Source organism: Carettochelys insculpta, chromosome 31, assembly GCF_033958435.1.
Source record: "Carettochelys insculpta isolate YL-2023 chromosome 31, ASM3395843v1, whole genome shotgun sequence".
NCBI lineage: Eukaryota > Metazoa > Chordata > Testudines > Carettochelyidae > Carettochelys > Carettochelys insculpta.
In genome coordinates this window covers 8,495,350-8,522,493 of record NC_134167.1, presented here as the reverse complement: position 1 = coordinate 8,522,493, position 27,144 = coordinate 8,495,350, and the positions used below count along the sequence as shown (strand labels likewise).

General features: G+C 48.1%; 1 protein-coding gene across 3 annotated transcripts in view; it reads right to left on the bottom strand.

Moving 5' to 3' along the window:
* Positions 1–2,419: 2,419 nt before the first annotated feature.
* The window catches only part of TACC1 (transforming acidic coiled-coil containing protein 1), a 66,132-nt gene continuing 41,407 nt past the window's right edge, over positions 2,420–27,144 (bottom strand). For 2 of the 3 annotated variants that reach the window (XM_074981899.1, XM_074981901.1), the window contains exons 5-13: positions 26,134–26,341; positions 18,226–18,278; positions 13,560–13,688; positions 12,487–12,563; positions 11,398–11,441; positions 10,668–10,828; positions 9,828–9,934; positions 8,389–8,509; positions 2,420–7,411 (exon numbers count right to left, since the gene is read on the bottom strand). In XM_074981899.1, coding sequence (XP_074838000.1) covers positions 7,343–7,411; positions 8,389–8,509; positions 9,828–9,934; positions 10,668–10,828; positions 11,398–11,441; positions 12,487–12,563; positions 13,560–13,688; positions 18,226–18,278; positions 26,134–26,341 — 969 coding nt within the window. In that variant the 3' untranslated portion in view covers positions 2,420–7,342. The remainder of the gene's footprint in view (positions 7,412–8,388; positions 8,510–9,827; positions 9,935–10,667; positions 10,829–11,397; positions 11,442–12,486; positions 12,564–13,559; positions 13,689–18,225; positions 18,279–26,133; positions 26,342–27,144) is intronic. The other variant, XM_074981900.1, reaches the window with a different exon arrangement.

The window sequence follows — 27,144 nt, the reverse complement described above, 5'->3', positions numbered from 1 at the left end:
GACAAGTAAGCATGCTGGCCGCTAACAAGGATTGCAAAGTTATGCCAAGAGCTGTTTCTTCTCCCATCCATTTAAATTACACGGCACTTACTTTGTGCTGCTAGGGACATGAAGATGACCAGTGCAAGGAAGGTCTTCATAGCGGCCGTTTCCTGGGTCTCTGGAACGTGCAGTACAGTTTGTGGTTTGTCTTAAGGTCTTCCAAGTAATCTACCAGAGTGATTGGATCAGCTGTCTGAGGATAATATACTTAGTGTGCAATCAGTGCTTAATACCTTCTTAGCCACACAGTCCGAGGGCACTGCCAGACCTGCATACCAAGATGTGTTGATTATAGGCTGTACTCCGGGCCTCTCAAGGCATAACTTGATTTTCAAAGATTTTTTTTAGTTCTGTGAACAAATGAATCAGGAGGAGTCAGTGACCACAGGGGACTTTGGAGGGCCCTTGTGTCAGCAAAGCTTCTGACCATGATACTCCTCTATTTAGACATATGTTCCTTAGGGCAGAAACGTTATCTTTGTGCCTGTCAGTAGAATGTCTAATACTGGTAGCACAGAGCAAAAAAAGAAAATAAATAATAATATGTCTGGCTTGAATGAATACCCCTGTCCTTGCCACTTCCGATCTCGAGCAGGCACAATGTGGATATTTCTCCTTTGAATGAGTGAGCAGGTATTGGGTGAAAACAGGCTCATTTAGATGAGTGAGGTCCAGAGTTCCCTCTAGTTTTTTCCATGCATGGGAAAAATAAATTTTGTTATGTGCACCAAAGCCTGTGCAAATGTGCACCACCAATAGACACACAGGCTGCCTGCTGGGGGCACTCTGCTAATCAGCTGGGCAGCACCCGAATCTCTCCCGTGCAGCCGCCCAAGCGCTCAGCTTACAGGGAACACTGGGAAGGTCCAGCTCCTCATCACTTTTCATCAAATCACAATGAAAACCAATCCCGTCGGCAGGAACTGAACAGGATGTTCCTTGCCTTTATCCGCATTACCCTGGGAGCAAGCGTTGCAATATCTTGCTCAGCGAGATGCAGCCTTGTCTCATAGTTCATGCAGGCAATTCTGAGACAAGGTACTCAGAAGCTAATCCAGACCCTCTGTGACTGTTGCCAAATAATAACTCTGTACCCCATTTTCCTTCCTGTGCAATGAAAAGTGACACAATGCAGATGACATGATGGTAATCTTTCCAAAGCATTCTAAGACCCTCATGCAGACAGTTGAAATATCAGTGACCATATCCCTTTAACACACACCTCTCCACTGCTCAGACAGCACACACAAGATTTAATACCCAGCTCCAGCAAACCACACAGGCTTGCTTCTAACCTGGGAAAGCCTAGTGCAAAGAACGCAGGGATTTCTCTGAAAGCGGAGGCAGGAGAACAGAACTCAGCAGGGTAGGGCATTCAGCAATACAGCAATTGCATGCAGTACGGAAATGTCCTTCGTCTGTCCAGGCAAGGGTAACCAAGCTGCTGAAAATACAGTAATCTGACTATCCCACTAATTTTTGCGTATAGAATGCTTCTCAGCTTCTGGAGCGCTGATGTTGCATCAGGGTTTTAAAACACCGACAACGCTGATTGACAGTGCTAAAAAAGGAACCTGCCTCCTCCTGTTTGAGGGCTCTCAGCCTGGACACAGTTGTCCTGTTCCCAAATCCTCTGTGTACTTTGAAACTCTCCCAGCCTAAGGATTATCACTGATTACTATTAACACTGAGCATTTACACTGCGATGCTTCCTAGCCCTTCACAACCCCATGGTCAGGTTGGGAAATATCTGCTTTTTTACAGCTGGAGAAGCTAAAGAGAAGAGGTTAAGTGATTTACCCGAGGCCACCATGTAAATCAGTATCACAGCCGGGATTAAAACTGAATCCTTTCGCCTGAAAAATGACCACAACTCTCCTTTCACCCTTTTGCAGCCAGTCCACTCGAAGTCTACACCACCATGTAAACCCGCACAATCCAATGAATTGGAAACATCCCCTCAAAGTAACATGAAACCATAGAGCACATGAGCTGAGGCCACTGGACATTAATCATTTTTTTAAAATTGCTTTTGGGTGAGTTTTCAACTCCAGAAAAGCCAGCCTCAGAATTTGATTGTGATCACATTTGCACTGGTGCAAATCAGGAAGAACATCATTGAAATCAGGGTAGGGGGTGGAATCTCCATCTTTGGAGTTTTTTAAGTCCTGGCTTGACACAGTCATGGCTGGGATGATTTAGTTGGGGTTGATCCTGCTTTGGGCAGGGGGCTGGACTAGATGACCTCCTGAGGTCCCTTCCAGCTCTAGGATTCTGTGATTCTAAGTGACACCTACCCTGATGGAAATGAAATTAGAATCAGATCCTCAACACATACACAACAAACATGATTTCTAAAAACAGGAAAAGCATCAAAAACGGTAAATGCCATTTTTATTCAGGCAATGAAACATGGAAAAAATATATTAGTAATCATTATTATAATCTCATTTGTGTGGGTATAACTCTTACAAATATTTACCTGACATATAAAAGGGAAATTATTGTACATACAAAATATATGCAGATGGCAGTTACGTACGTACACTGTACAAAGCAATCCTGATAGTAGTCAATGCAAAAAGGTCTTTTCCTGCCTCTGGGAGGGAAGGGGACTGAAGAAGGGATGCAGCCGAAGCAGGTTTGCAGTCAGGATGATCGCTAATTGGCACTTTAGTGCAGACAAGAGATCTATTGGCAAATGTACATTTGCAGACAGCAACATTAACCATTTTACAGGCAGGCATCTTTGACAGTGAAAAGGGATGGTGCAAGTCGAGTGGGAAAAAGAGAGAGATCATGCGTTGAATTTGGTGCATGGACATTGGCACGTGTCCGGGGATTAGCAATACATCTTGGCTTGTTCATTAGGGAAAGAGTTTTGTGCTCACAAGACACTTGTAAAAATTCCCCAGCAAAGCTGGAGGGTTGCCATTATCTCCCTGCACAGAGAACAGCAGCAGCTTTCCCACCTTTCTCTAAATAGTACTGGATGGCAGACTGTTCCAGACCTGAACAGAAGGGTCTACAGGGAAAGAGCTAGTCCATACCAAAGCTTTGCTCCTGGTCCTGCATGCTATAATGCAGCGCACAAGAGAAACCTGTCTCAAAGATTCAAAGTTCAATACATCTTCCATTATATATAACTATAACCATTAAATATAATCTAACTATAACCATATTATAGTTAATAAATCATTCCTTAGGAATCTCGTTCACCCAGCTGCATGCTGAGAGGCACAAAAAGGGAACAGCACTCAAATGATACAGAAAGTGAACGTGCAATGACTGGACGGGGGAAACAGACATAACTGGAAAAATGCCCTCATATCAGATGGCGGCGCAGCGAGTGCGGAAGCTCTCTGCAGAACTGTCCTGCACTTCAGCTCTCCTACCGCGGGAGGAGACGGGGTTAACATTATTTTGTAAGTTACAAGCTACAGTTCTGCATAGATGCTGAGACACGTGGCTGTGTTTTACAGAGCTTTGCCCTCTGGAGTTTGTCAAAACACCTCTGCAGGGGAATATCATCTCAGGGCAACAGAGCAAACCTCAGAGAGAGAAAACTCCCTCAAAGCAGGCTAAGATCTGACTCCCTGCGGAATCATTCTTCCTGCGCCCTAAGGTGCCATATCCTGGACTTTAACCTTCAATGAGCAAACTTTTCCCAGTTTTATTTTAATCCCTTAGGGCCCCAGTGAGATAACAAACACAACTAAGTTTGCTGAGAAATCTAATTTCACTTCTCCAAACACAGATGAGAGTGAGCATGCATGGCCAGGACAGTGCATCTGAGGGCAGAAGTCACCTAAAGTAATTATTCGTAACAAAGAACGAGTGGGCCGAATGTAGAATTTCAATTTTTATGCAGATTTGAGGGGGGCAGGCTGGGGGTGGGGGAATGAGGAAAACCTACATTGTGGCTTAAACATCACAGGGAAATATGCTTTGTTAATAAAGCTCTTCTCACTTTTGTGGCAAACTCTTGTCTATTCACAAGGTTTTCTCAGCTGGTAGTACAAAAATGTTTTACAACAACGGAGATTTAGTTTTGGTGCTGCCTTACAGGTTTTCTGTGCTATTTTGGTTACCACCTAAACTCTGCTGCAGCATGGACACTGCAGAGATGTAGCTCAGCCTGGGATCCTGGTTAATCTTTTACAATCCTGTACATGAACATGACTCTACTTAAAACTCAACAATTTGAGCAGGTTGGGTGAAATCTGCAGACCCCAGAGGTTCAAAGCTGCATCATAACATATGGCTAGTTTCCTGAACAGAACCTCTGGGGCTCACCATGGATTAATCTATTTGCCCTCATTCACTTGCAGTAACATCTAGCTATCCCCTGCCAAGAAAGATGCATTATTATTCAAGAGTCAGCTCACTATATAGGTGCACCCTGGAAAGGGCTGAGCTGGAAATGAATGAGCTAAAGAGAATGGTCCTACCCCAGTCTGGCCAAACACAAGCTGTAGTATAACTTGGGTGTAAATCAATTATTTTTTGTCAAGGTCCAACTTGCTTGGTCCAGGAGTAGTCAATGTCCATATAACAGAAAATATAACTAGAAAAAAGAACAAAAGTGATAACAAGTAAATGCAAAGATCTCAGGATCTGTTCAAAAGCAGCTGGCTGTCTGGATTTGGCTTGCAGTCTGCCTACTGACTACCTCCATGCACACTCTCCTTTGTCTGTGCTTGACTCACAGACTGCCTGGTTGGAGGTGGCCGTCTCCCTCTGCAGAGCACTGCATATAAGCTTTCACCCCAACAGGATGTGTAACTGCTGCATGGGGGGAACAGGGTGTTCCCTTTCTTGCCACCACAGAGCTCAATATTCACAAAAAAGCCACGGGCCTGTATCCCACAAAGGGAACTAACTGCAGACTGATATCTGAAGCAGCTTCCCCGGTGCACAGTGGGATCACACAACACCTCAAGAAGGGACCTGCCAAACAAGTCCTCTGAGCTGTTCATATGCTGGGGGCAGGCCATCACCATCTTGAGCTTGTTATATGTATAATAAATTATCTCTAGACATAAAACACTGAATGAAACATACTTTAGATATACGGCTCCAATTGAAATAGATGTGTGCTGCGTGTTAGGAAGCAGAAAACCGAAGAGTCTTATCTCTTTTTGACTCTCTACCAGCCAAAAGGTTTGCTAAACTTTTACATCTGCCACTAGCTAGGGCTCAGCTTCAAAACAGCAAATCTTTCTCTGGTACGATTACTTCACCACTGCCCACTCAGGCCTTGAATATAGAACCCACCGGCACTTCCCTAACACAGCCTAGGTTACGTTCTGGAGTTACAGCTCTTTTTCTGAAGGGCACGACCGGTTTGCACAAACTTCAGAAAAACGGTTCCAAAGCACAGTTCCCCTATCAAGAGAAATGAGCATAGACAGAACAGTTCCTGCAGCTTGTGACCATCACTGCTGTCAGGCTAGGGCTACCGCACCCTGCTGAATGCCATATGGCTGAGACCAGCTGCAGCTCCACAGGGTGGGAAAGCATCAGCAATGTGCAAACAGGCAACACGCCTTGCTAATGCTGGACGACACAACAGCATTCCACGCCTGGCACAAAACCCACCCACGTCCCTTTAAATACACATCACCCTGCCAAACTCCTGAGTTTCTACTGCAGTCTGCAAGGCGCTTCAGCCATTCTGCTCGAATTTGGCTTGGTCCAAATAAAGGGGAAACACACACGACAGTTCCACAGAAGGTTTTGCTTGAATACCGAGGAAGATTCAGGTTCCTGCTCATTTGGATCTGTGAGTTTATTTAATGGCTCTTTGCTGCTGACTTTGCTTGGACTAGTTCCTGCTTCTTTTAGTATTTCTAAAAGAGCAAAGACATGTCTCAGAGCAAGACCAGAGCACTGGGTCACTTTAAATAGGATTCTGAACTGACAAGGACTCAGGACATGAGTCACACATATACCTTCTCCTGCAGTCCCCAAAGGGGCCGTGCTCACGCCTCGAATCTCACGGCAGCATTGCCAACCAATTGCGAAGAGCTTTGTGATGCATATTTTGAATATCTATTAAAATACTACTAATAAATATCAGGAGATGCTGCTGCTCAAGGGCAGAACTGGGGAAGCTGCCCATGCACAAGAAGAGACATAGAAAGTATGTTACCCAATAGGTCCATGCTTGTCTTGATGCAAAGCTCCTTCTGTGCAGTTGTGAGGAAGGACCCAACAAGGCTGAAGGGAGAGACACAAAAGCCCTCATACAAGGATAATAATATGCACTGGCCAAGGGCACTTCTGCAGGGCACTGTGAGGGCTGACACACCTGTGCTAAGACAGGAACGTCAATGGGGCAGCATGGGCTGTACGTACACACACCAGGGGACCTGGGAATCTCCTTGTCTTACTGAAGCCCCTGCTGCTGCATCACCATGGCTATTTTAACCCATGCTAGCACAGGTACGTCCACCTGAGCTGCAGTCACACCTCCCACTGCCGTGGAGACGTATCCAGAGAGACACTCCGGCTCCCCTGCCCAGCTGATAGCAGGGCCTGGGATCAGGACTGACTCTGCCCTGTTACGTGAACATACTATACACCCAGATCAGCATATCAGAAAAGAATCAAACCACTTTCAGGCAAACCATTTCAGTGGTAGCATAAACCAGGTGATCTAAAGCAGTGTTTTTCATGGGGAAGAAGGGTGGGGAGAGGAGGTGCCACAGATACCCCTTATTTTAACATCATCTCTGACACCACTAAACAGACCTCCCCAGTGACTTCCTTTCTCCAAGGACCAGCATTGCACTGTCAGGTGTCTGAACCTGGGCATGGGCTTACCATCACAGCTGGACCCCTCTCCACTATTTAAATAGAAGCTGCCAGCTGGGTAGATACGTAATAGGATCTAACCAATAAAAAGCCTAGCTCTGATACAGGCACAGCTCAACCCAGCTCCCTCGCTGCAAAGAAGGGACCCAGAAAGGGTCCACAGGACAGGCAGGGGTGTGTCTGCGGGGCTGGGAGTTTGCTGACAATGCCCAAAGAACTGCACGTGTCCTGTCTGATTAGGGAGAAACTGAGCTGAGCCCTAAAAACTAGGGGCTGCAAACCCTTTGAACCAATCAGACTAGACTCCTTTCAGCCACCAGCTCTGCCTTTGGGGTGACTGGCTCCTGCCTCCAGGTGGGGCAGGCAGCTGTGCGTGTGCTTTTCTCTGCTCAGGGAGATTCTTCCTGGAGAATAAGGCAAGGTGCTCAACATGACAAAAGAAGCAGCCCAGGGCAGCGTGTTGGACAAAGGGCAGCGAGATTCAGTCGGCCTTTCCCATCTTTGCAATCAGCTCGTCGCAGATCTTGGTCAACTCTTCGATTTCTTGGTTCTGAAAGACAAATGGCCACAGGGCGATGAGGAGCAGAAGTTCCTCGATGGTCCCACCTAACCAGGCAGTGATCAATTCCAGCCCCTTCCCCAACAGTAATACACACAAATCATCCTCTTCACACAAGGGAACGCATGGCCTTCGATGGGGGAGGGCAGCCCAGCCAGTCTGCCCCCGTTGCTGACATTCTGCAGGGACTGGGGTCCTACACGACAGCATGCTGGGGCCAGTAAGATTGTTCTATAGTTCAGAGCACTGACTTCTGCACAAGAGGATTATGGCTACTGATCCCTTTGTAATGCCATCTGCTGCATTTCTGAATCAGCTCCCCTCGGTGTATCCCGTTGCTCTTACACGTACCAGCCAAGTGAATATGGGAAAAGACACTCACTATCTGGGCTGATTCCCTCAGTGATCTGCTCCATAGAACAATGCTGGGGATCTGCATTCCAAAATAACTCTCTAACATCTGCTGTCTAGCCTGATCCAGGGGGATCAGTTTCATAGCAGAGTTCCGTGTAATATCCCATAAGCTCAGGTGACCCCAAGTCCCACTCTAGGAGTACAGTGGTGATACAGAAGGTGAACATCAGCTGGCACATGCATTCCATGATGTGGGGGAGTTTAACAGCTACATGGAGATGCCCCAGTATCATTAATAGCCTGCAATTCACAGCCCCAAGAGGACAGTGCAGCTGGAAATGCAGTTCCCAATATCCACAGCAGTATTTCAGGGTGATGGTAAGTGGATAACAGGCAGAGATTTAAAGAATAGGACTTCTATTTTTCCCCTCCTTACTCTGCTGGTTCTGGGCTAGCTTTCTGGAGACTCTCTCTCTCATGTACCCACTGTGATCTGAGTAATGAACCCAAGATCAGTAGGGGACACTTTAATGGCAACTAAGTCCATTGAAATCAATAACAAAATGAGCCCAACTTCAAGAGCCAGAGAGGGAGCCGGGCCAAAGGGCATTTACCTTCTGTTGGAGAGCTCTCTCCAGCGATTCCACCTTCATCTGCTCTTTGCGGAGCCCAGCGTGCAGAGCTGCACTCTCAGCTTTTGCTTTTGTGCGCACCTGAGCAATTTCTTCATTTGCCCTAGGTTGGGGTTGAGAGAGAAAGACAGAATATTTATTTCTTTGGCTGCAGCCCAACAGAGTAACCTTACACAGAGTCACAGCTATCTAAATGCCTCACAGAGCAAAGGATAATGTCACCTATTAAGCAGCCAGGAACAGTTGCTGTGTTGGCTCCAGTTCTCCATGTTCATGAGCAACAGATTCTGCAGCCCTGTCTACATGGGAAAGTTGCAGTGCTTTAACTTAAATTGGTTATTAAACTGATTTCAGATGGGGTAAACCCCTGTGTGGACAAACTGACATACTAAGGAGCTGGAGCACATGACTTAGGAGAGGATGCTGAGGGATTTGGGCTTATTCAGTCTACAGAAGAGACGAGGAAGGCGGGGATTTGATAGCAGCCTCCAACTACCTGAAGGGGGATTACAAAAAGGATGGAGAAAGGCTGTTTTCAGTACTGACCAATGACCCGGCAATGGTCTCAGGTTACAGTGGGAGAGGTCTAGGCTGGATATTAGGAGAAACTACTGCATCAGGTGAGTGGTGAAGCACTGGAAAGTGTTACCTAGAGATGTGGTGGAATCCATCCCTAGAGATTTTTAAATCCTGGCTTGACAACACCTTGGCTGGGATGATTTAGTAGGGATTGGTCCTGCTTTGAGCAGTGGGGTGAACTTCATGTCCTCCCGAGGTCTCTTCCAATCCTATAATTCTAGTCCAATTTCATAACAGCTTTTCTTAGTGTAGCTTAAGTCAACTGTGACAGGTCCAAGGTGAACCAAAATCAGACTGTCTACACAGGGGTTTGGCTCATTTAGCAACCTCAGTTTAAACTCATACTGTAAGTCAAATCAGTGGCATCTTTTCATGTAGCCATGAATGGAGTAAGGGATCTGGGTTCCCTGCCTTCCCACTTTAAGAACAACTGGCTCAGGAGTCCCTGATATTTTCTGCCTCCTGACTTTGGGACAACTGGTCAGCTGGTGCTACCCCTTGATTACATGTTAAGTAGCGATGGTATCAATATAGCTGCTAATAACAACATGAATAACCTGCAGCTTTATCACCATGCTTAAAAGCACACAGGATATAGAATGGTGATTTTTGCAGACTGTGTTGAGCAGATTGCTTTAGCCTGCGGGAGTTCAAATTCCTGTAAGCAACGAACATGAACCTTCTCAAGGTTACAGATTATTTCAAAGACTCTGGCATGAATCTAATTTTTTATTTATTATAAACCTGGCTGAGAGATTGAAATGAAAGCTCCTTCTTTTGTCTCCTGAAGTCCTGCCCAGCATCAGTCTGTACTCTGCAGAGCCTGCCTCTGGAATTCTTACTTGTCTAACTTCTCTTCCGCGTGGATTTTCAGGGCTTGATATCGCTGCTCTTCCTGCTTGACCCGGGCTAAGTAATCCTGAGCACATTTTTTCAAAGCTTCTTCATTCTGAAAAACAAAATGGCAAAGCACACAGTGACTCATCTGCAGTGGAGAGAACATGCCACCGTGTGTGGATGCTAGCTACCAAACGGAAACTGCTGTTCCCAACTCAAAGTGGCTGTGTTTACACTAGCAAGCTCTTTTGAAAGAATCGATGGGTGTCTACACACAAAAAGTGTTCTTTTGAAAGAACACGGTGCTCCTTTCGAAATTACTCTTCCTTTCCCATTGCAGGAAGAGTATCCCCTTTTGAAAGCTTCTTCTGGAAGAAATTATGTGTAGACGCTCCACAGGGGCCCTTCTTTCGAAAGAACAATTCATTTTTGATCCCCGGCCCGTTCTTTCGAATGAGCGGGGCCTGTGTGGACGCTCTCTTTCGAAAGAGCGGATCACTCTTTTGATGCACTTTTTTTGTGCGTGGATGCCCTCTTTTGAAAGAAGCTCTTTTGGAACAGATCTTCCGGAAGAGCTTCTTTCAAACGATCTCTGCAGCATAGACATAGCCAATATGTTTTATTCTTCCTACAGATTGCTCATGTATGCTAAGGCCTTCTTACACCACTCTGATAATGTGGTGTTGGGGAGATAAAGTGATCAGAACTGTACTGGAGAAGAAAGAGCAATATCCTGTGTGCTTGTATGGCCCATTAAACAGAGAACACAAACCAGGGCATCACAAAGGCAGCACAGCAGACACAACAAGGCAGAAGAAAGCAAATCTCCAGAGAGAATAAAGGACCTTCTTAAACCCTTCCAGAACGCCCTTCAGGTTCTCGTATCTCCTAAACAGATCCGACAGGGACCTTTCTACGGAGTTCAGGTCTGCCATGGCCTGTTCCTTTTCCATCGTGAGCTGCTGGACACTCTTCTGGGAGGCCATGTTTGTCCTCTGTTCATCTTCTGTGAATTAGGAGGAAATTGTATGTACATCAAAATTCTCTTTTTCTGGAATGAGCAATGGACCAGTGCTTATAGCTCCACACTGCCATGGGACAGGCTTGGCGTCCATGCAGGAGGGATGCTCAGGAGCAAACAGGGATGAAACCACAGTTGTCTTCCCTGGAGCAATCCCCACCCACTGAGTTCTTACTGAGGAGCCTCCGTTGGCCCACCTTGGCTGGATGACACACCCTCACAGGGCAAAGCCAGCTGGGGGAGGAGGTCTAAAGGAGAGGTGCATCAGGGCTGTGGAAACACATGGATTCTCCCATTTGGAAACCCCACAGTCATTTGTAAGGACAGACAGAAGCTGGTAATGGACTGGAAGCAAGTGCTTCTGCTGCAAGCTCCATACAGGGCCCAGTCCTGGTTGTAACAGCAGATGGGCAATGGATTTGGAGAAGCTGATGAAACTGGGCCCATTTCTTTTTTGATGCTGTTTTGTTATTGTGATCAGCATCCCACCAGCCATCCCCCAGGCCACATGTTTCCTACTGCTAGTGACAGCCGGCCGCCCAGAGGGACCTCACCTATCATCTGGGCGATGGTCTTTTCATATTCAGCCACGATCTTCCTGGAACGAAAGGAGACAGTGGACATTTACAGGCTGACTGGGTTTTTGTTTGTATCTGTGCGGAGCTCTGATGGTGACAAAGGTCTGGGAAACAAAATGACACAAGCCAGGTCCAGAGGCAGCCTGTGTGCACAGTATGAAACGATATGTAAAGCCACCGGTGTTCCCTGTAAGCTGAGTGCTTGGACAGACACCTAGGAGAGATTCAGGTGTCACCCAGCTGTTAGCAGAGCCCCAATGCCACCCACGGTGGGCAGCATGTGTTTCTATTAGTGATACACATCTGCATGTGACTGGGTGCACATAACAGAATTTATTCCATCCATGCATGGAAAAAAAATCAGAGGGAACACCGATAGCCACTGAAAAAAATAGTCTGTCGTTCTGATTCCTCTCAATCGCCTTATCCCCTCTCCAGTCACATCAGTTTCCACTGCCTGCCCTCACCTTCCCCAGGGCTCTTACATTACACTGGGGAAGGTCTAAGTTGGATATTAGGAAAAACTGCTTCATCAGAAGGGTGGTGAAGCACTGGAATGCGTTGCCTAGGGAGGTGGTAGACTCTCCATCCCTAGAGGTTATTAAGTCCCAGCTTGACAGAGTTCTGACTGAGATGATTTAGATGGGGTTGATCCTGCTTTGGGCAGGGGGCTGGACTCAGTGACCTTCTGAGGTCCCTTCCAACCCTAGGATTCTACAACAGGCACAGTTAATGGGATTTCACTTTTGTGGCAAAGAAAATGGCAGACTTGTTAGAGTCGGAGAGCAATGAGCTCACATCTGGTAACGTCCCACCCTGAGTCTTCCCACCCACGTTATTTTATTGCCACCAGAGTGAAATAAACCAGGCAAGTCACAAAGGAAGAGTGGCATTTCAGTACCAAGCAATTCAGCTTTCCAAAATCAACAGTGTTGCTTCACTGTACCCCAGGGACTGCCTGGCAAGTCCCCCGAGTGTCAGACAGGGGTTGGTCTGTGCAGAATTACTAGAGGAGAATGTGGAGGATGACCATGTAAGAGCCCAGACCCCACTGCAGATTTGTACCTCATTTCCAAAACTTCTTGTCGGCTCTCTTCATATTTCTTTTTCCACTCATTTGCTTCGATCTCCTTCGTGATTATCTACGTGGTAATGGAAACAAAATGCAAATGCTAACTGCCCATCTCCAAGCATACATGGGCTAGCTTCGAGGGTCTGGGCTGAGCTTGTGTTGTGTGAATTGGGAAGTGCAGTCAGCGGCATTAAGTCCAACAACTAGCAGTACAAAATGCTAATGGGTTGATATGAACAGAAGACAGCAAGGGGCAAAGATTTAACCTAGCTTCCAGGGCCCGCTCAAAATGCTCAGTGCAGCGAATTGCAGATGGCCATGAGGCCTCTACTAAAAATGACATGCTTATGTCACTTGAAGTATACATGTTACATAGCGAGCTTGAGGCTTGCCCCAGTGCCTGTGTCTGCACATCAGCACTGGGGTTTCCACAGTAAATGACCCGTGCAGATCTTAGATACATTCATTGCCACAAAACTCTACCTCCTTTGGAGTCTTGGCTTTAGTCACAAGACAATGGAATGATGCGTGTAGGGCAATCTGCTGCTATCTTCCTGGCAGACGCCTTCTGCACGCTAGGAGAATTGTTGGCCCGAGAGCAGAAGGGTACCAAAGAGGAACCAAAACATTACAAACTGCAAGGATTTACAAACTGCAAAGATTTACAAACCACCCAGAGGTGGGGCGCTTGGTGATGTAAAATCCTGACTGCGTGCATTTCAGGAAAGTGTGTGTCAGCCAGGCACAATAATCTGGGCGTAAGACAGTGGAATGGGGTGAGATTTTAATGGCCTGTTCTATGCTGGAGGTCAGATGAGACCTAGTGTTCCTTCTAGCCTTAAACTCTATGAATCATCCAGCCCCTGCTCCACTGTGTCCCCTGAGAAGGTCACACACACATCTCTGGAGGTTAATTCCCACGTGCTGGATATGCCGGTGGAGAAGCAGGGGCTTTTATTAGGATGTGGTAGTCCCTACAGGCCCCAGGGTTTCGTTTCACATCTATATGATGCTGCCTGGACGAATTCCTGTGCAGCATGTGCACAGTCTGCTGGGGCACCATTACCTCTTCTCGTATTAAAGTGAGTACGGCCGTTTTGTCGGATTCACTGAGGCAAATGCTTTCCAGAGGACTTTCACTGCCACTCCCTCCAGTCACTGTGGTCCTGTCCTTTGAGCTCAGTCCAGAACTGCCCTGCGGCGACAAGAATTACAGCTTCGTGATACAGTTAATGGGAAGCTTTTCTGCCCAGCTGCCTTCATGGCGGGGGGGGGGCAGTGTCTTCAAATTCTAAAGCCCGTCCTCCAGGCACCTACCCATCCTGTATTTGCACATGGAGAGCAAGGTCTATCTGATGGGAAGCAAATGGTGCAGCATCTGGCCTGGGTGCAAACCTCATCACTCCTGTCTTGCTCAGGGCCCTTCCGGTCTCTTTGTGTATTGAGTGAATTCCACCCTCAGCTGGGGCTGGAGGCGTGGTTGCCTCCAATGTCACTTGCAAGGGCAGCTGCGGACTTGCACACACTTCCACTGCACCCAACGGGGGTGGCCTCACTTGCACACATAGTGTAGGAGGAGCAGGAACTCACAGGATGTGTGCACAGTGAAAGGAAAACATGGCTCAAGGGGAGTCTCTTGCTGATACAACTCTGGGGAGAGGCTTGAAGTCCTGTCCAAGTCAGTCTTGCACCTGTCTTCAGACCAGTGCTCCCTGCAAGCGGAGCCCCTGGGCGACTGCCCAGGATAGATTCAGGTGCTGCCCGGCTGATCAGCAGAGTGCCCACAGTGGGCGGCATTGTTTCTTCTGGTGGTGCACATCTGCTCATGCCTCAGAGTAGATAACAAAATTTATTCCATCCACAAATTAGAGGAATCACTGCTCTAGGCTACCAGCCACTAGGAATCCAATACCTCTGAGTCCTGAAGAGGATGCTTGATTTAAACCAAATTAAGAAACAACAAAAAGCAGATTTCCCAGGGCCCAGAGCATCAGACAGCTTCTAACAAAGATGCTGCCAGAGCTCAGAACACCACCATGCTCCCTTTGCTACATGCCCCATGCTGCTACTGACTGGAAACTGCTCCAGGCACTGTGAGTTTTGCTAAGTGTTGTTAATTGCAGCAGCCTCGATCTGTATCAGTCACCTCCCATTTCGTGGGGGATTCACCCGCAGCAGGCATATAGATGTTTGCTCAGCCTGGGTTGTCTCGCTGGGTTTCACGTGGTTCCAGCCTCAGGCAGCCCTTATGCGCTGAGCGGTGTTCACTTACTCGTTCTGCAGATCGGCCATTCGGCTGATCCCTTTGCTTAGTCTCTGCTTAGACATACGTCACTTTCCCCTTCCCTCTGCATTAGCATGTGCTGCAGTGGCAGGCAACCTCCTCTTGGAGCAAGGGGCCAGTGGGGTATTTAACATCCTCCCTCATTGCCTAGAGCCATTACAGTCTGCCTTCTCTGGAACACTTACTGCATATTCTCTGACCAACTACTCAAAGCAGCTTCATATGGGACACACCCTATGAAAACCTGGAGGATGTCTCTTTTCAGGGAGAACCTCACAATCTAGCATCCTGGAATGGAATCAATGCACCATTTCCAGATTTCCCATTAACTAACCTATGCACCTGTTCCAGGACTTCCTCGGTTAACTAGTTAATGCACCTTTCCCAGATTTCCCCTGTTAATTAACTAGTCACTCCTCTGTTCCCAGATTTCCCCTGTTAATTAACTAGTCACTCCTCTGTTCCCAGATTTCCCCTGCTAGTCATAACACTAATGAGCAAAGTCACATGAGTGCTACCCTGTAACTTCTCCACTCAGAACCCAGCTCCTCTTACTTGAATCTTTAAGTAAATCAAAACCCAAATTCATTTAGAAAAGGCCTCATATGCTGCACCCCGATGGGTCTATTCTCTAGTGCCGCAGCCAGTCGAGCTCTAAATGTCTCCCATGTCCCATCTCTTGGGAGCTTCCCCTGCAGCCTGACAGATCTTGCCATTAGAAATTCTTGCCCAATACCTAGTCTCTCAAAATTTCCTTTTCTTAATTTTATCCCACTAATCCGGGCTCCGCCCCCTGTTCCTGTGATCTCCTGGACGGCTGGCCACCAGGCCATACACTGAGATGTGCTGTCCAGAGTTGCTAGGCAGAGTTTGTGCAGTAAGTTCTAGTGTTATACAGCCCCCAGCGCGATGCAGAGTTGTGTTTGTTTGGAGGTCGGGGGGGGCGGAGGGGGAGTTTTTCTGAAGCCGCACTGTGGCAGATGGGTGAGTACAGCCCAGCCAAGGGGGATCGACTGCTCAGCATAAGTGTTCTTGGACACCAGGCAAGTGCTGTGGAAAAGTCTCTCTTTATGCAGTCTCTACCCACGGCCACGCAGTGCATCCACAGAGGCGCTCCCGCTCTTGGCAGTAACAGCCTTGGATGTAGAATGGAGACTCCCTGGCAACATCCTACACTAGGGCACGTGCCCCATAGCACTCGGCAAGTAACAATCCCCCTGTTCCCTTCCCCAGTCAGCCTCTCCCACTTCCTTCCAAGCTCCCAGTTCCAAGGAGGAAACAAGCTGCACTGGATGCTGCCCACCACTTGTCTGGCTCAGCTGAAGGTCTCAGTACCCAATATGCCTGAGTCTTGCATGCCCATGTCCACCCCAGAGCTGCACGGCTCTGGAGTCCTGCACTGGGCCTCCCTGCAGAATGCAGGTACCTTCCCCTTGGTGTGCTTTACTAATGTCCTTGGGCAGCTTAGGTAGTTAAATCTATCCCAGGGAAGCTGAGCTGGCTGCTGTGGTTAATCTCATTGTCGTTGGCCGGCCACTTTCCTCTCCTAACCCCTCCAGCTGCGTAGGGCTGAGCTGGCATTGCATGTCCCCTTGCCCACAGCTCTGCTGCAGCAGGGAAGAGATTTTATTGCCACCCTGCTCACAGCTGCTCTGACCCGCTGCCTGGCTCCCAGCAGTGCCTCGGTGCACGAAGTGGAGCAAGCAGGACCCAGAGCAACTGATGGGAGTACCAGGTGTTCCTCTCCATCAACAGGACTGGTTTATCTCCTTCCTATTTTAGCATCCACCATCCTTGTGGTAGGGAGGGAGCGACTGAGTTAGCTTGCAGAAGTCTACTTTGGGGAGGAAGGCATGAGAACTCCTTTCCCCATCGCGATTCCAGAGAGAGAGAGAGAGCGAGATAGGATATTTATTCACTACATCAGGCAGTGTTTTCTGTGTCCTGCTTTTCCTGCTTTCTCCCATCCCCCATCTGCAGAGGTGGAAAAAGTACCCAAAAAGTTACCTGAGTAAAAGTACAGCTGCTTGGGGGTGAGGGTGTAATTAAGTACAAATCAATGGCATCCCTCTGGAAAACTACTTGAGTGAAAGTACACACGTCACATCTTGATTGTACTCAAGCATCCAGAAGTGAAAGCAGCTGCATTTTTACTCAAGTAATTTCCTGGGTATATTTTCAACCTCTTCCTGTCAGCCCCCGTAGCAGACACCACAGCAGCCAGTTTCAGGCCTGTCCAAGACTTCACTTGGACTTCAATTCTGTGCATTGGCCAGCAGAGGGAAGAGTGCGTGCAGCTCCTCGCAGCTGCGCATAACAACAGTGGGGGAGCAGACTGGCTCTGCACTGAAGGGCACCTCCAGCAGCCTTTAAAAGAGCCGCTTGCTATGTGAATCTAACTGAGAGGATTACCCTGCCTGTCTCACAGAGTCCACCACACCTCACGCCAATCTGCCCAAGCACGTGGCCGGGAGAAGGCAGCTGGTAAGGACACAGAGATGGTCTGCAGGCAAAGGCAGCAGCTGTCAGTGCCAGCAGCCCCTCTCAGACACCTTCTGTCCCTGAGGGGAGGTAGTGCAACTAGCGGGCTGCAGTGCCTGCTCTTTGCCTGCTGGATTCCATGGGAGAGCAAGCTGCTGTCTCGTGCCACAGGCCTCAGCTCCATTCTCTGATTCTCCTCCAGGCATTAAAGATGCACATTTGGGCACCTTAAAAATGCTCCCACAGCATCTATGTCTGTCTCCGCTGCCCAGCTGACTCTGGGGGCCACAAACATCCACTTGTCCGCTCCCTCCTGGCCACGTGCGGCTCAGATGCTCTCACCATTCCTGACCCTGGGATCTGTGGGTGTATGAAGTACTGTCTTCCTCCTGACGGTTCAAACACCCTTTCCTGTGCCCAGCCCCTGACTATCCCAGCATCAACCCCTCTGCCTGCCAGGAAAAGCATTGGGCTGCATGTGCAGATGGAAAGCTGCTCTCCAAAGAGTTCTTGTTTCACTTCGGGGGCTGCCGTGAAACGGGGATTGATTGACAAATCCCCAGTTCACAATGCTAAATGCATTTGCTCCTAAAGCAGCTTTCTTGACCATGAGTCTGACCCAGAAGCCACTCAGCCAGTTCTGCAGCCCCCTGCGGGATTCAGGCCTGTATCGGGGTTGCATTAGGTATGGCATTAGCAGCTGGTGGGGAGTAGGGTTTGGGGTGATCCCTTACTACATTCAGCACAGTCTCTTCCTCTCACCATCCATGCAAGTATCTCAATACGCTGGCTGAGGCTCAGCTCTTACAAAGAGCAGTTCTTACTCACACCAACAGCCCTGCTCTGGTCAAGGAATGTCAATAAGGGCTGAAGAACCAGGCTCATAGTGAACCACACTGTTTCACAGGGAGAACACGGGCACAGGGGAAGCTGCAGGAGGTTTGAGTAAAGGTGAAGCTGCACTTACCAGGGTGCTGCCGGGCCCTTCCTTCACCTGTTTGGACGCCTCTTTTTCAAACCCTAAAACACAGGGAACAAGTTGTTATAGCTGGCTGGAGAATGAGATTACCACCTCAGCATCTAGAGTCGCTATAGCGACACCAGCTCCTCCATGGCTTGGTGAGTATGGACATGCACTTGGCCTGGTTCACCCGTCCCCAACACATGTTCCTTTTGTGAGGTGAGGGAGACCCCTGGGACACACCCATGCTGAGTGCACCAAGTTACAGCCGCTCTTCAGGCTCCTTCCAAACCGCCTGTTGAGGTTCTGGCCGCACTTCTCCCCACACCTCCTGATCCTTGAACACCCCATTCATAGCCCCACAAAGTCGCAGGACTTCCTCGGCAACCTCCTCCTGGCTATGGCCCAGATGGCCCTTTACAGAACCAGGAAGAGGAGGCTGGGCTAAGGAGGGAAACTGTGACTGTGGGGCTTACTGCCATTCCTTGCTCCGTTCATGCATCCGGGCAGAGATCCTCCGGATGGTGCCTACCGTCTCAGTGCCTTTGGGGACCAGTCCGGGGTCCCTGTGTGGTGTCCCCTTTTAGCGCCATCGTTTTAATCTTATGATCTCCACCAGTATCTCTGTTTTCTTTTCAGTTGTCTCCCATAATTATTTGGGTTCCTAAGCCCACTGAATCCTGCCCCCCAATCTCCATAGGGGGATCTTATAGCTATGGGCGGGCTTGTGCCCACCCGCTTCTCGGTTCCCAATAGGACCAAGAGTTGCTGGAATAGAGGAGTTTACGGCCATCTCTCCCAGCTCCCTGAGGCTCCCTGCCCACAGCATTTCAGGCTCTGCTAGGTTCGTGTCCTTACGTGGAAGAAGTTGGGTCAACACACGGATTGTCTGCTTTCCTCAAACAGAGATGTGCCTGCCCAGGACAGACCCTGACAGCAGCAAAGGAGCAGCTACGAGCACCTGCTTTCCTAAGGAGCTGGCAAAGTCCCTGGAAGACTAAGCAGCAGCTCCATGTGGATATGGGTGCCAAACCGTACCAACACTGGTTGAGGCTGCTGGCTTGAGGCCAGGTCTATACTGGGGGAAAAACTGATTTAAGATACACAAGTGAATTGTGCAGCTGGAGTCGACATATCCTAGACCGATTTGTCCTGCCATCCCCACAGCAGGAGATTGATGGGATAAACACTCCCATCAACTTCACTTATTCCTCATGACTGCCAGGAGTACCAGCTTTGACAGTGGAGCCCTGATCATTCGATTTAGCACGGCACCACCAGGCATGCTAAATCAAACCCCGGAAGATTGAACTCCAGTGCATCGATCTTCCGGTAAGTGTAGATATACCCAGAGACTCAACACACCAAAATCCAACTCCTGCCTGTGTGACCTTGGGCAAATCAATCTGTCCTGCACCCAGCTCCTGCACCTGTACAATGGGGATGAATGACACCTCCCTCCCACTTTCATGCTGGGGGGATACAAGCCTTTAATACCACGAGGTGCTCAGATACTGCAGTGAGCAGGGCCCTGCAGCACCCCAGACAAACTGCACCAGGTACTGCACCAGTACACTTTAAAGTGAGATCCCCAGCTTCTCTTGTTTTGCAGCAGGCTTCGCTTGCAGATCCATGTGTTCTGCAAGCTCTGGGGTACGCTTTGGGACCCTTCGGATGGGAGGGACAGCTCAGTGGTTTGAGCATCGGCCTTGTAAACCCAATCCTGGAGGGGGCGATTTAGGGGTTTGGGGCAAATAGATTTAAAAAAAATTGTGAGGAGAGGTGCGAGGTCCTGCCGTGAGGGCAGGGGACTGGACTCGATGACCTCTCGAGGTCCCTCCCAGCTCTAGGAGATAGGTCGATCTCCATACAGCGTAACACGGAATCAGAGACAGGTAGGACTGGATGGGAACTTCATAGGTTATCTAGCCAGAGCTGCCCCGCCCACTGGATGAGGTGGGACAGCTGGCCCAGGCCCCGTACCACCCCAACTGTCCTATGGATGGGATGGGAGGGGGAGGATTCCCTGTGGCAGCACCAGCAGGAGGTCGCCTCCCCCCAGCCCACTTGCACTCCCAACATGGCACCAGCAGGCAGCCTGTTCTGCTTCGCTCTGCCACATGGTGCCTTCTTGGCCTGATGAGCCACACTTCTCCATGGCAGCAGGAAGTGGTCTCTGCCCCTCCCACCCCACCTCTGGAGAAGCGGGGCCCAGTGGGCCTGAAGGGTGCAGTGGAGATGAGCAGGTGGAGGGTCTGAGGGGAAGGAACTCCCTCCTGCTGTGCGCGCTGTCCCAGGTAGTTCCTGCCCTGTATCTCTTCATGCCACTCCAGCCCTGGGACACAAGACTGGTGCAGTGGATGGGTCCAAACGGGGTCAGAGTTAAGGGGAAGCCCATCAAGTGATGGAGCTGAGAGGGGATAACCTGCCTCACTCATTCGGTATCCTTTGGAGGCCAGTCTGCAGAAAGCTGTTCAGAAGGGCAGGAGGGGCACGCCTCACTCACTGGGTGTGAGACCCCCCATTCTCGCATGCATTGCAAAGCTTATTTCGCCCTTTTTAAGTAAATGAGTAAAGATTTTAAATATCTGTACTCGGGAGCTGCAAGAGACAGCTTGAAAAAGCATTCTCCCCAGCTTAGGTACTGCGGTAACCATGGCGATTACAGATCTACAGTCATCGTGGGCATAAGAGGGCGGAGGAACGGTTTTGTGTGAGAATTCTTGACAGTTACAACAATAGAAGTTCGCCCAGAAAATGAGAGATTGAAAGATAGTGGGTTGTGCAAAACACATTTCCAAATTTAAACCACACTGGTCAAATTCATTCCACTGGGATCTCCAACCATCCAGGTTTTTTGTTCTGACCAGCAAATAACTGCTTTGATGAAAATCCACCGCTTTGTCCTGCGTATAGAAGTCTCAGGGCTTGTCTACACTAGCTCCCTACTTCGAAGGGAGAATGGCAAGGAGGGTGTTGGGAGTTTACTAATGAAGTGCTGAGCTGCATATGTAGCACTTCATTTAGCAAATTTCTGCCCCTTCCCCCCACGGCAACTTTGAAGTACTTCAAAGTCCCTTTACTCCTCAAAATTTTGAGTAAAGGGACTTGGAAGTACCCCGGGCACTTCTAAGTACCGGCGGGTGAGCTGTGGCTAGACACGAGCAAGCACTGTAAAGTTTAACACTTCGAAGTTGCCGCAGGGGGGAATTTGCTTAATGAAGTGCTGCACATGCACCGCAGCACTTCATTAACAAACTCCAAACACCCTACTTTCCATGCTCCTTTCCAAGTAGGGAGCTAGTGCAGACAAGCCCTCATATGCCCTGAACTTCAGTATAAGTTAGGGCAATGAAGTGTTTCCCGTGCAATCACAGCAATATGCATACTAAAACAAACTCTTAAGTGCCGGTCGGATTAAAACCCCGGACTAACAGATGTTACCAAGGACCAATGATGGAAGTCCCTGTCCTGAGCAATGACAACTCTCATTCTTAAGGACAGCCAAGTCCTGGTACCTCTGTACAGGGCTGGTGTCCATCTGCTCCAAGGGGACAGTGGGATGATGATGGAATCCATGGAAGAGGGGTCTCTTCCTTTCCAAATACAAATCACTTGCCCTGGTAAGACTTTCTCAGTTTCAGGCTCCCCACAGAGGCACCCAAGAACATGACAGGCAGCAAAGCTCTGGGCTGGCTGAATTAGGGGCACCCACCCTGCAGGGCTTTCCTTCTGCTGCACTCAGAGCAAAGGGGAAGCAATGATCTCCCACTTGAGGCCATGCTGCACTACACCTTTGTCCTGGACAGGTGCCATTCACACAGTTCCCCTCTGCTCCTGGTTCACGACCCTTTGCTGTGACAAGTCATTCTCAGTGGACTTCCCAACTTTCGAATTTATCCCATCTGCAGCATATTGCATGTAAATTTTGAGCGAGGAGAGGAGATTTTAAAAAGAAATAAAGAGGGTGAGAGTCAGGACTGGTTTCCCCTCTAATTTTTTTCCATCCATGGAATAAATTTTCTAATGTGCACCACGGCACGTGCGGATGTGCATCACCTATAAGGACAGACTGCGGGCTGTGGGTGCTGTCTAATCAGCTGGGCAGCACCTGCATCTCTCCTTGACAGCCACCCAAGTGCTCATCTTACAGGGAACACTGACCAATACCTTCATGATCAAATTCTGACTCTAGTGTGCATGCATGGGTTTCCTCTGGCTACCTGTGCCCCAAGGCACATGTCCCCTCACTGTGCTTTGGTGTCAGAGCCAGGTCTGTCCAAATAAGCATTTAAGGACTGGGTTTTTCCCCAGCTTTGTGCTTGATGAGTCATTGTCCTTATGGTCCCTTTTCTCCATTGCCATGTAGAGTAGCAGTCCTGGCTGGTTTCCTGCCCATCAAACCTCTATCCCCAGGCCCTTCCCTGCTCTGGCTACGTGGGAGTCCTCATGACATGCCGAGGGCAATTCCAGTCCCCTGGGATGCTGCTTCTGAGAAGTTTTGCCCAGAGACCCAGCTCTTAGTACCAAACAGGTTCATATATTCTACAGCCAGAAGAGACCTCTATAATCAACCAGCCTGAGGTCCTTTAGAAAAGTGGCCCAAGGACAGCCCTGCATTCATTCCTAACTAGGGCAGATATTCTAGAAAAAAAATCATCCAGTTTTAATTTAGAAATGCCCATGAGGGGGAATCCACCACAACCTTGGATAAAATTATTCCATTGGGTGAATTTCTGGTGTTGTGTTCCACCCCAGACGTGTCTGCATTTCAGTGATTGTTGAAATGACTCTCATAAATATAGTCTCTATAAAGTGGAGGGTGGCATCTTTTGGGATGAAAGGCTGTCGATATTACAGGTGGTGACAAGTAACAGCTGTTCCTTCCTACTCTGAACTACACAAATATAAACCTCGCACCAACTGGGCTTGATCTGTCAACAGAACGGTTCATGTGTCCGCTTCTATTCTCACTAGCAACAGAGGAGAGTAGATGAAAGCTGTCTCCTCCAGTCAATGATGTCTGTGGATATCCTGCAACTCTGCATGGCTCTAGCATATAATTTACAAACCCTCTGTTCCTAAATTACACTGCAGTGTTCTAAGAATGTGACTGGCTGTTCACCCACTAACATGGGAAAAGCAAATGTATCATTGGAATACAGTTCTGATGGAAAGCAGAAAGCAAAATGCTCCGCTCTCCAGGGCTACAGATTTCTGTTCATTTTCTCCACTTGGTTTATTGAGCATTTTCTAGCTTTTCAGTAGACCTGATTTTCCATTGCCCTCCACCATGGCCAATCTCTTACCTCAGTGGAAACTGAATGCAGAATACAGTGCAATCAGAACAACAGAAAAGGAACAAGCGTTGCACTGCAGCATGGCTACCAAAGGAGCAGGGACACATGACAAAATAACAATGCTCAGTAATGGGCAACGGGTGGGGGATATGTCATTCTACTTTTGAAAAATTACTACGGACTTCAAAAATTTTAATACAGACACTTGTGTTCGTGTATGGACATATTGCTGACCCCTGCCAAGGGGTGGGGCACAGGGAAATCAGGCCCGGTGAGTCTTCCGACTACTTCTACATGAACAAATGTGTGAAATAGAAGTTTTTGTTCTTGTCCCATGAAATCTTTATTTCCCTGGAATATTCAACAACCTATGTCTCCATCAGTGTTCCTTGTAAGCTGGGTGATGGTGCAGGCACTCAGGAGAGATTTCAATGCTACCCAGCTGATTAGCAGAGCGTCTAGAACTAGGTTTTGGGTTTCTAGTAGTGGTGCACATTCACACATACCTCAGTGCACATAAAAATTTATTCCACACGTGGATGGAAAAAAATCTGCACATGGACAGAACAGATCAGAATGAACATTGGTCTTGGTTAATTACCCACAGTGATGCCGATGTCCCATGTAGAGAGAAGTAAGAGTTTTCTCCTCCAGGAAATATGTACACAGGGACTATTACAGGAGATACATTTCAGTAGAAATGATTAACGTGTAAGAAACAAAGCTGACCAGGAGATGGCTGCAAATTTTCAGTGTAGCACTTCTTGCCATGCTCATATGTAACTCTGGCATTGATTAAACATCACTGCTGCTGACTTGTAATGATTTCATAATGGATTAGCTGGAGCTGCAAGTTCAATACAAGCCAAAATCTGCTACGGTTGTTTCTACAGACCTTGCTTAGCAAACCCAAATGTCCTTACAGGCATTTATCCAGAACAGGTTTCATTTGTATTTCGTTTCCTTTCTTTAATATACAGAGAGATAGCATGAACTCTAGTCCCAGGGCTAGAATCTAGTCACATCCAAATTCTAGTCTAACCTGAATTAATGTGTAGTCTTAAGTAGATCATTTAACCAGTCCATGTCTCTTTTCTCATCCATAAAATAGAGATAACACCTTAAAAGATTATCTACCTCACTGGGCTGTGTGAGGACTAGTTAACATTTGAATAGCGCTTTGAATATGATGTGTTATGTAAATTGCTCACAATCCTTCTCATTACCATCACTAAATATCAGGCTTGGTCTACACTAGGAAAGAGAGGTAGCCGAGTTAGTCTGTATCTTCAAAAACAACAAGAAGTCCTGTGGCACTTTATAGACTAACAGATATTTTGGAGAATAAGCTTTTGAAGAGGATGCATCTGATGAAGCGGGTCTTTGACCACAAAAGCTTATTCTCCAAAATATCTGTTAGTCTATAAGGTGCCACAGGACTTCTTGTTGATTTTTACACTAGGAAAGTAAGTTGATTTCAGATATATAACTCTAGCTCCACAATTGCCTAGCTAGAATGGACTTATCTGCAATCCACTTACCTGACCGTCCTCGCTGAGAAAGGTCAACGGGAGAGTTTCTCCTGTCGATCTCCCTTATTCCTCACGAGACTGAGGAGTATGGGGTTGACTGCAGACCCCCTTGATAGGAATGCTCAAAATCAATCTCGGAAGATTGACCCTGAGTGGGTTGATCACCCAGGTAACGTAGACATTAGTCCACATGCTACCAACTCTCTTTCTCTTCACCCTGACGCTGGGCAGGCATCAAAAAATCAGCAGAGCACCCGTATGAACTGGTTTTTGATTCACATCTGATGGTTCTGAAAGAGCACAGGCTGGTTTGCAGCTTTATAAAAGGTGGGTCCCACTTCACCTCACTGGATTCACGTGACAAAACAGGCACACACACACAGTTGGATGGGGAATTTGCAGAACCAGCAAAGCAGCAGGAGAACCAGCATTGTGTGAAAGGGGACAGTTTGTGAGTCTGGATTTAGCCTCAACAAGCACGCCTGTGCAGTGTTCCCTTTATTTTTTGATGTCCAAAGGTGGAATATATTTTGTTCTGTGCACTGAGGCATGTTCAGATGTGCACCACCAGTAGAAACACAGGCTGCCAGCTGTGGATGCTCTGCTAATCAGCTGGGCAGCACTTGAGTCGCTTCTGAGTGGCCACCCAACCGCTCAGCTCACAGGAAACACTGGTCCTGTGGCACCTTACAGACTAACAAATGTATTAGGTCACGAGCTTTCATGGGTAAAATCCACTTCATCAGCTCGTTTATTCTGTACGTTCACTGTCTGGGCCAGTTTCAGTGAGTGGCGATGGTGTATTAACGCAATACAGTCAGTTTCCATACAGCCTTACACTAAAGATGGCCTATCTAAAAACAAGTGACAGATTTTTCATAATGGAAATAATACAGATGAGCTGCGTGAGGGTTTCACTTGAATACACTGTAGCTCCCTGCCCAACTAACGTAAATGAGATGTGGGATGCTGAGGCTCAAAAGGCTGCTTTTGCTATTAGAGGTTGCTTGGATTTCTGAGCATACATGCTGTACGGTTATAGAGTGAGAGGAAGAGAGAGAAATAGAGATATGCTTCCGTACCTGCTTCAGAGGATGAAAACGCATGATTTATGGTAGACACGGGCACATTGGAACATTCAAAGTACTCCAGGTCGTCTTCTGGCTCACCTTTCACCTCTGGCCCCAATGGTTTCTGACTGGAGGATGTAGACGCCAGCTTCTCTTCATCAGTAGCATGGCCATCACAATTTGCAACATCTGGGATTTTTGAGATCAATCCTCCTTCAGCCTGTGGGATCAAGGCTGGCAGGTCAGCAGAGCTAAACTAATCCAGAAGGATCAGGCTAATGAATGCATCAGTGGGAACTCGTCAAGTGGGCAAGCTGCTCCTATCGGCATCTAATGCAGCTTTCGGAAGAGAGAAACACACTGCAGAAAGGAACGAGGCCATCTACCTAATGGACAAAATCCATTCCACTGGCTGATCACAAAACCTGGCCCCGCACCACTGTCTCATAAATGGAGAGGGGACACTGTCCCTGGCTCCCTCCCAGAAACAACACAGAAAAGGTAGAAACCATGGTCTCATTTACTGGCCGAGAAACCTACCAGGGCAGGCGGGGCGGGGGAGGATTATCTGATAGTTACACATAAAACATCTCCATTGTGGATTCTTCCAGCTCCTCCTCATGTTATTCACTTCCACCCAGAAGCCAGGATTTGGCGATGGGAAGGGACATTTTCAGTAGAGAAGAGGGCTCGTCGTGCAAACCAGGGTTCCCTGTAAGCTGAGCGCTTGGGCAGCCACTCGGAAGAGATTCAGCTGATTAGCAGAGCACCCACAGCCACCCACACTGGGCAGCGTGTGTTTCTACTCATGGTGCACACACCTCAGTGCACATCACAAAATTTATTCTGCCCACAGATGGAAAATATTAGAGGGAACACTGGTGCAAACAAGTGTTTTCAAGGAAGTCTGCTGGCTGGGTTATTACAGGTAAATATCAGTTTAGAGCTAAACCCTCCCAGCTCCTCTCCTGATTATGTCCCCTCCCTACATCAGACTACAGGGAAGACAGCCCTGACTCAGAA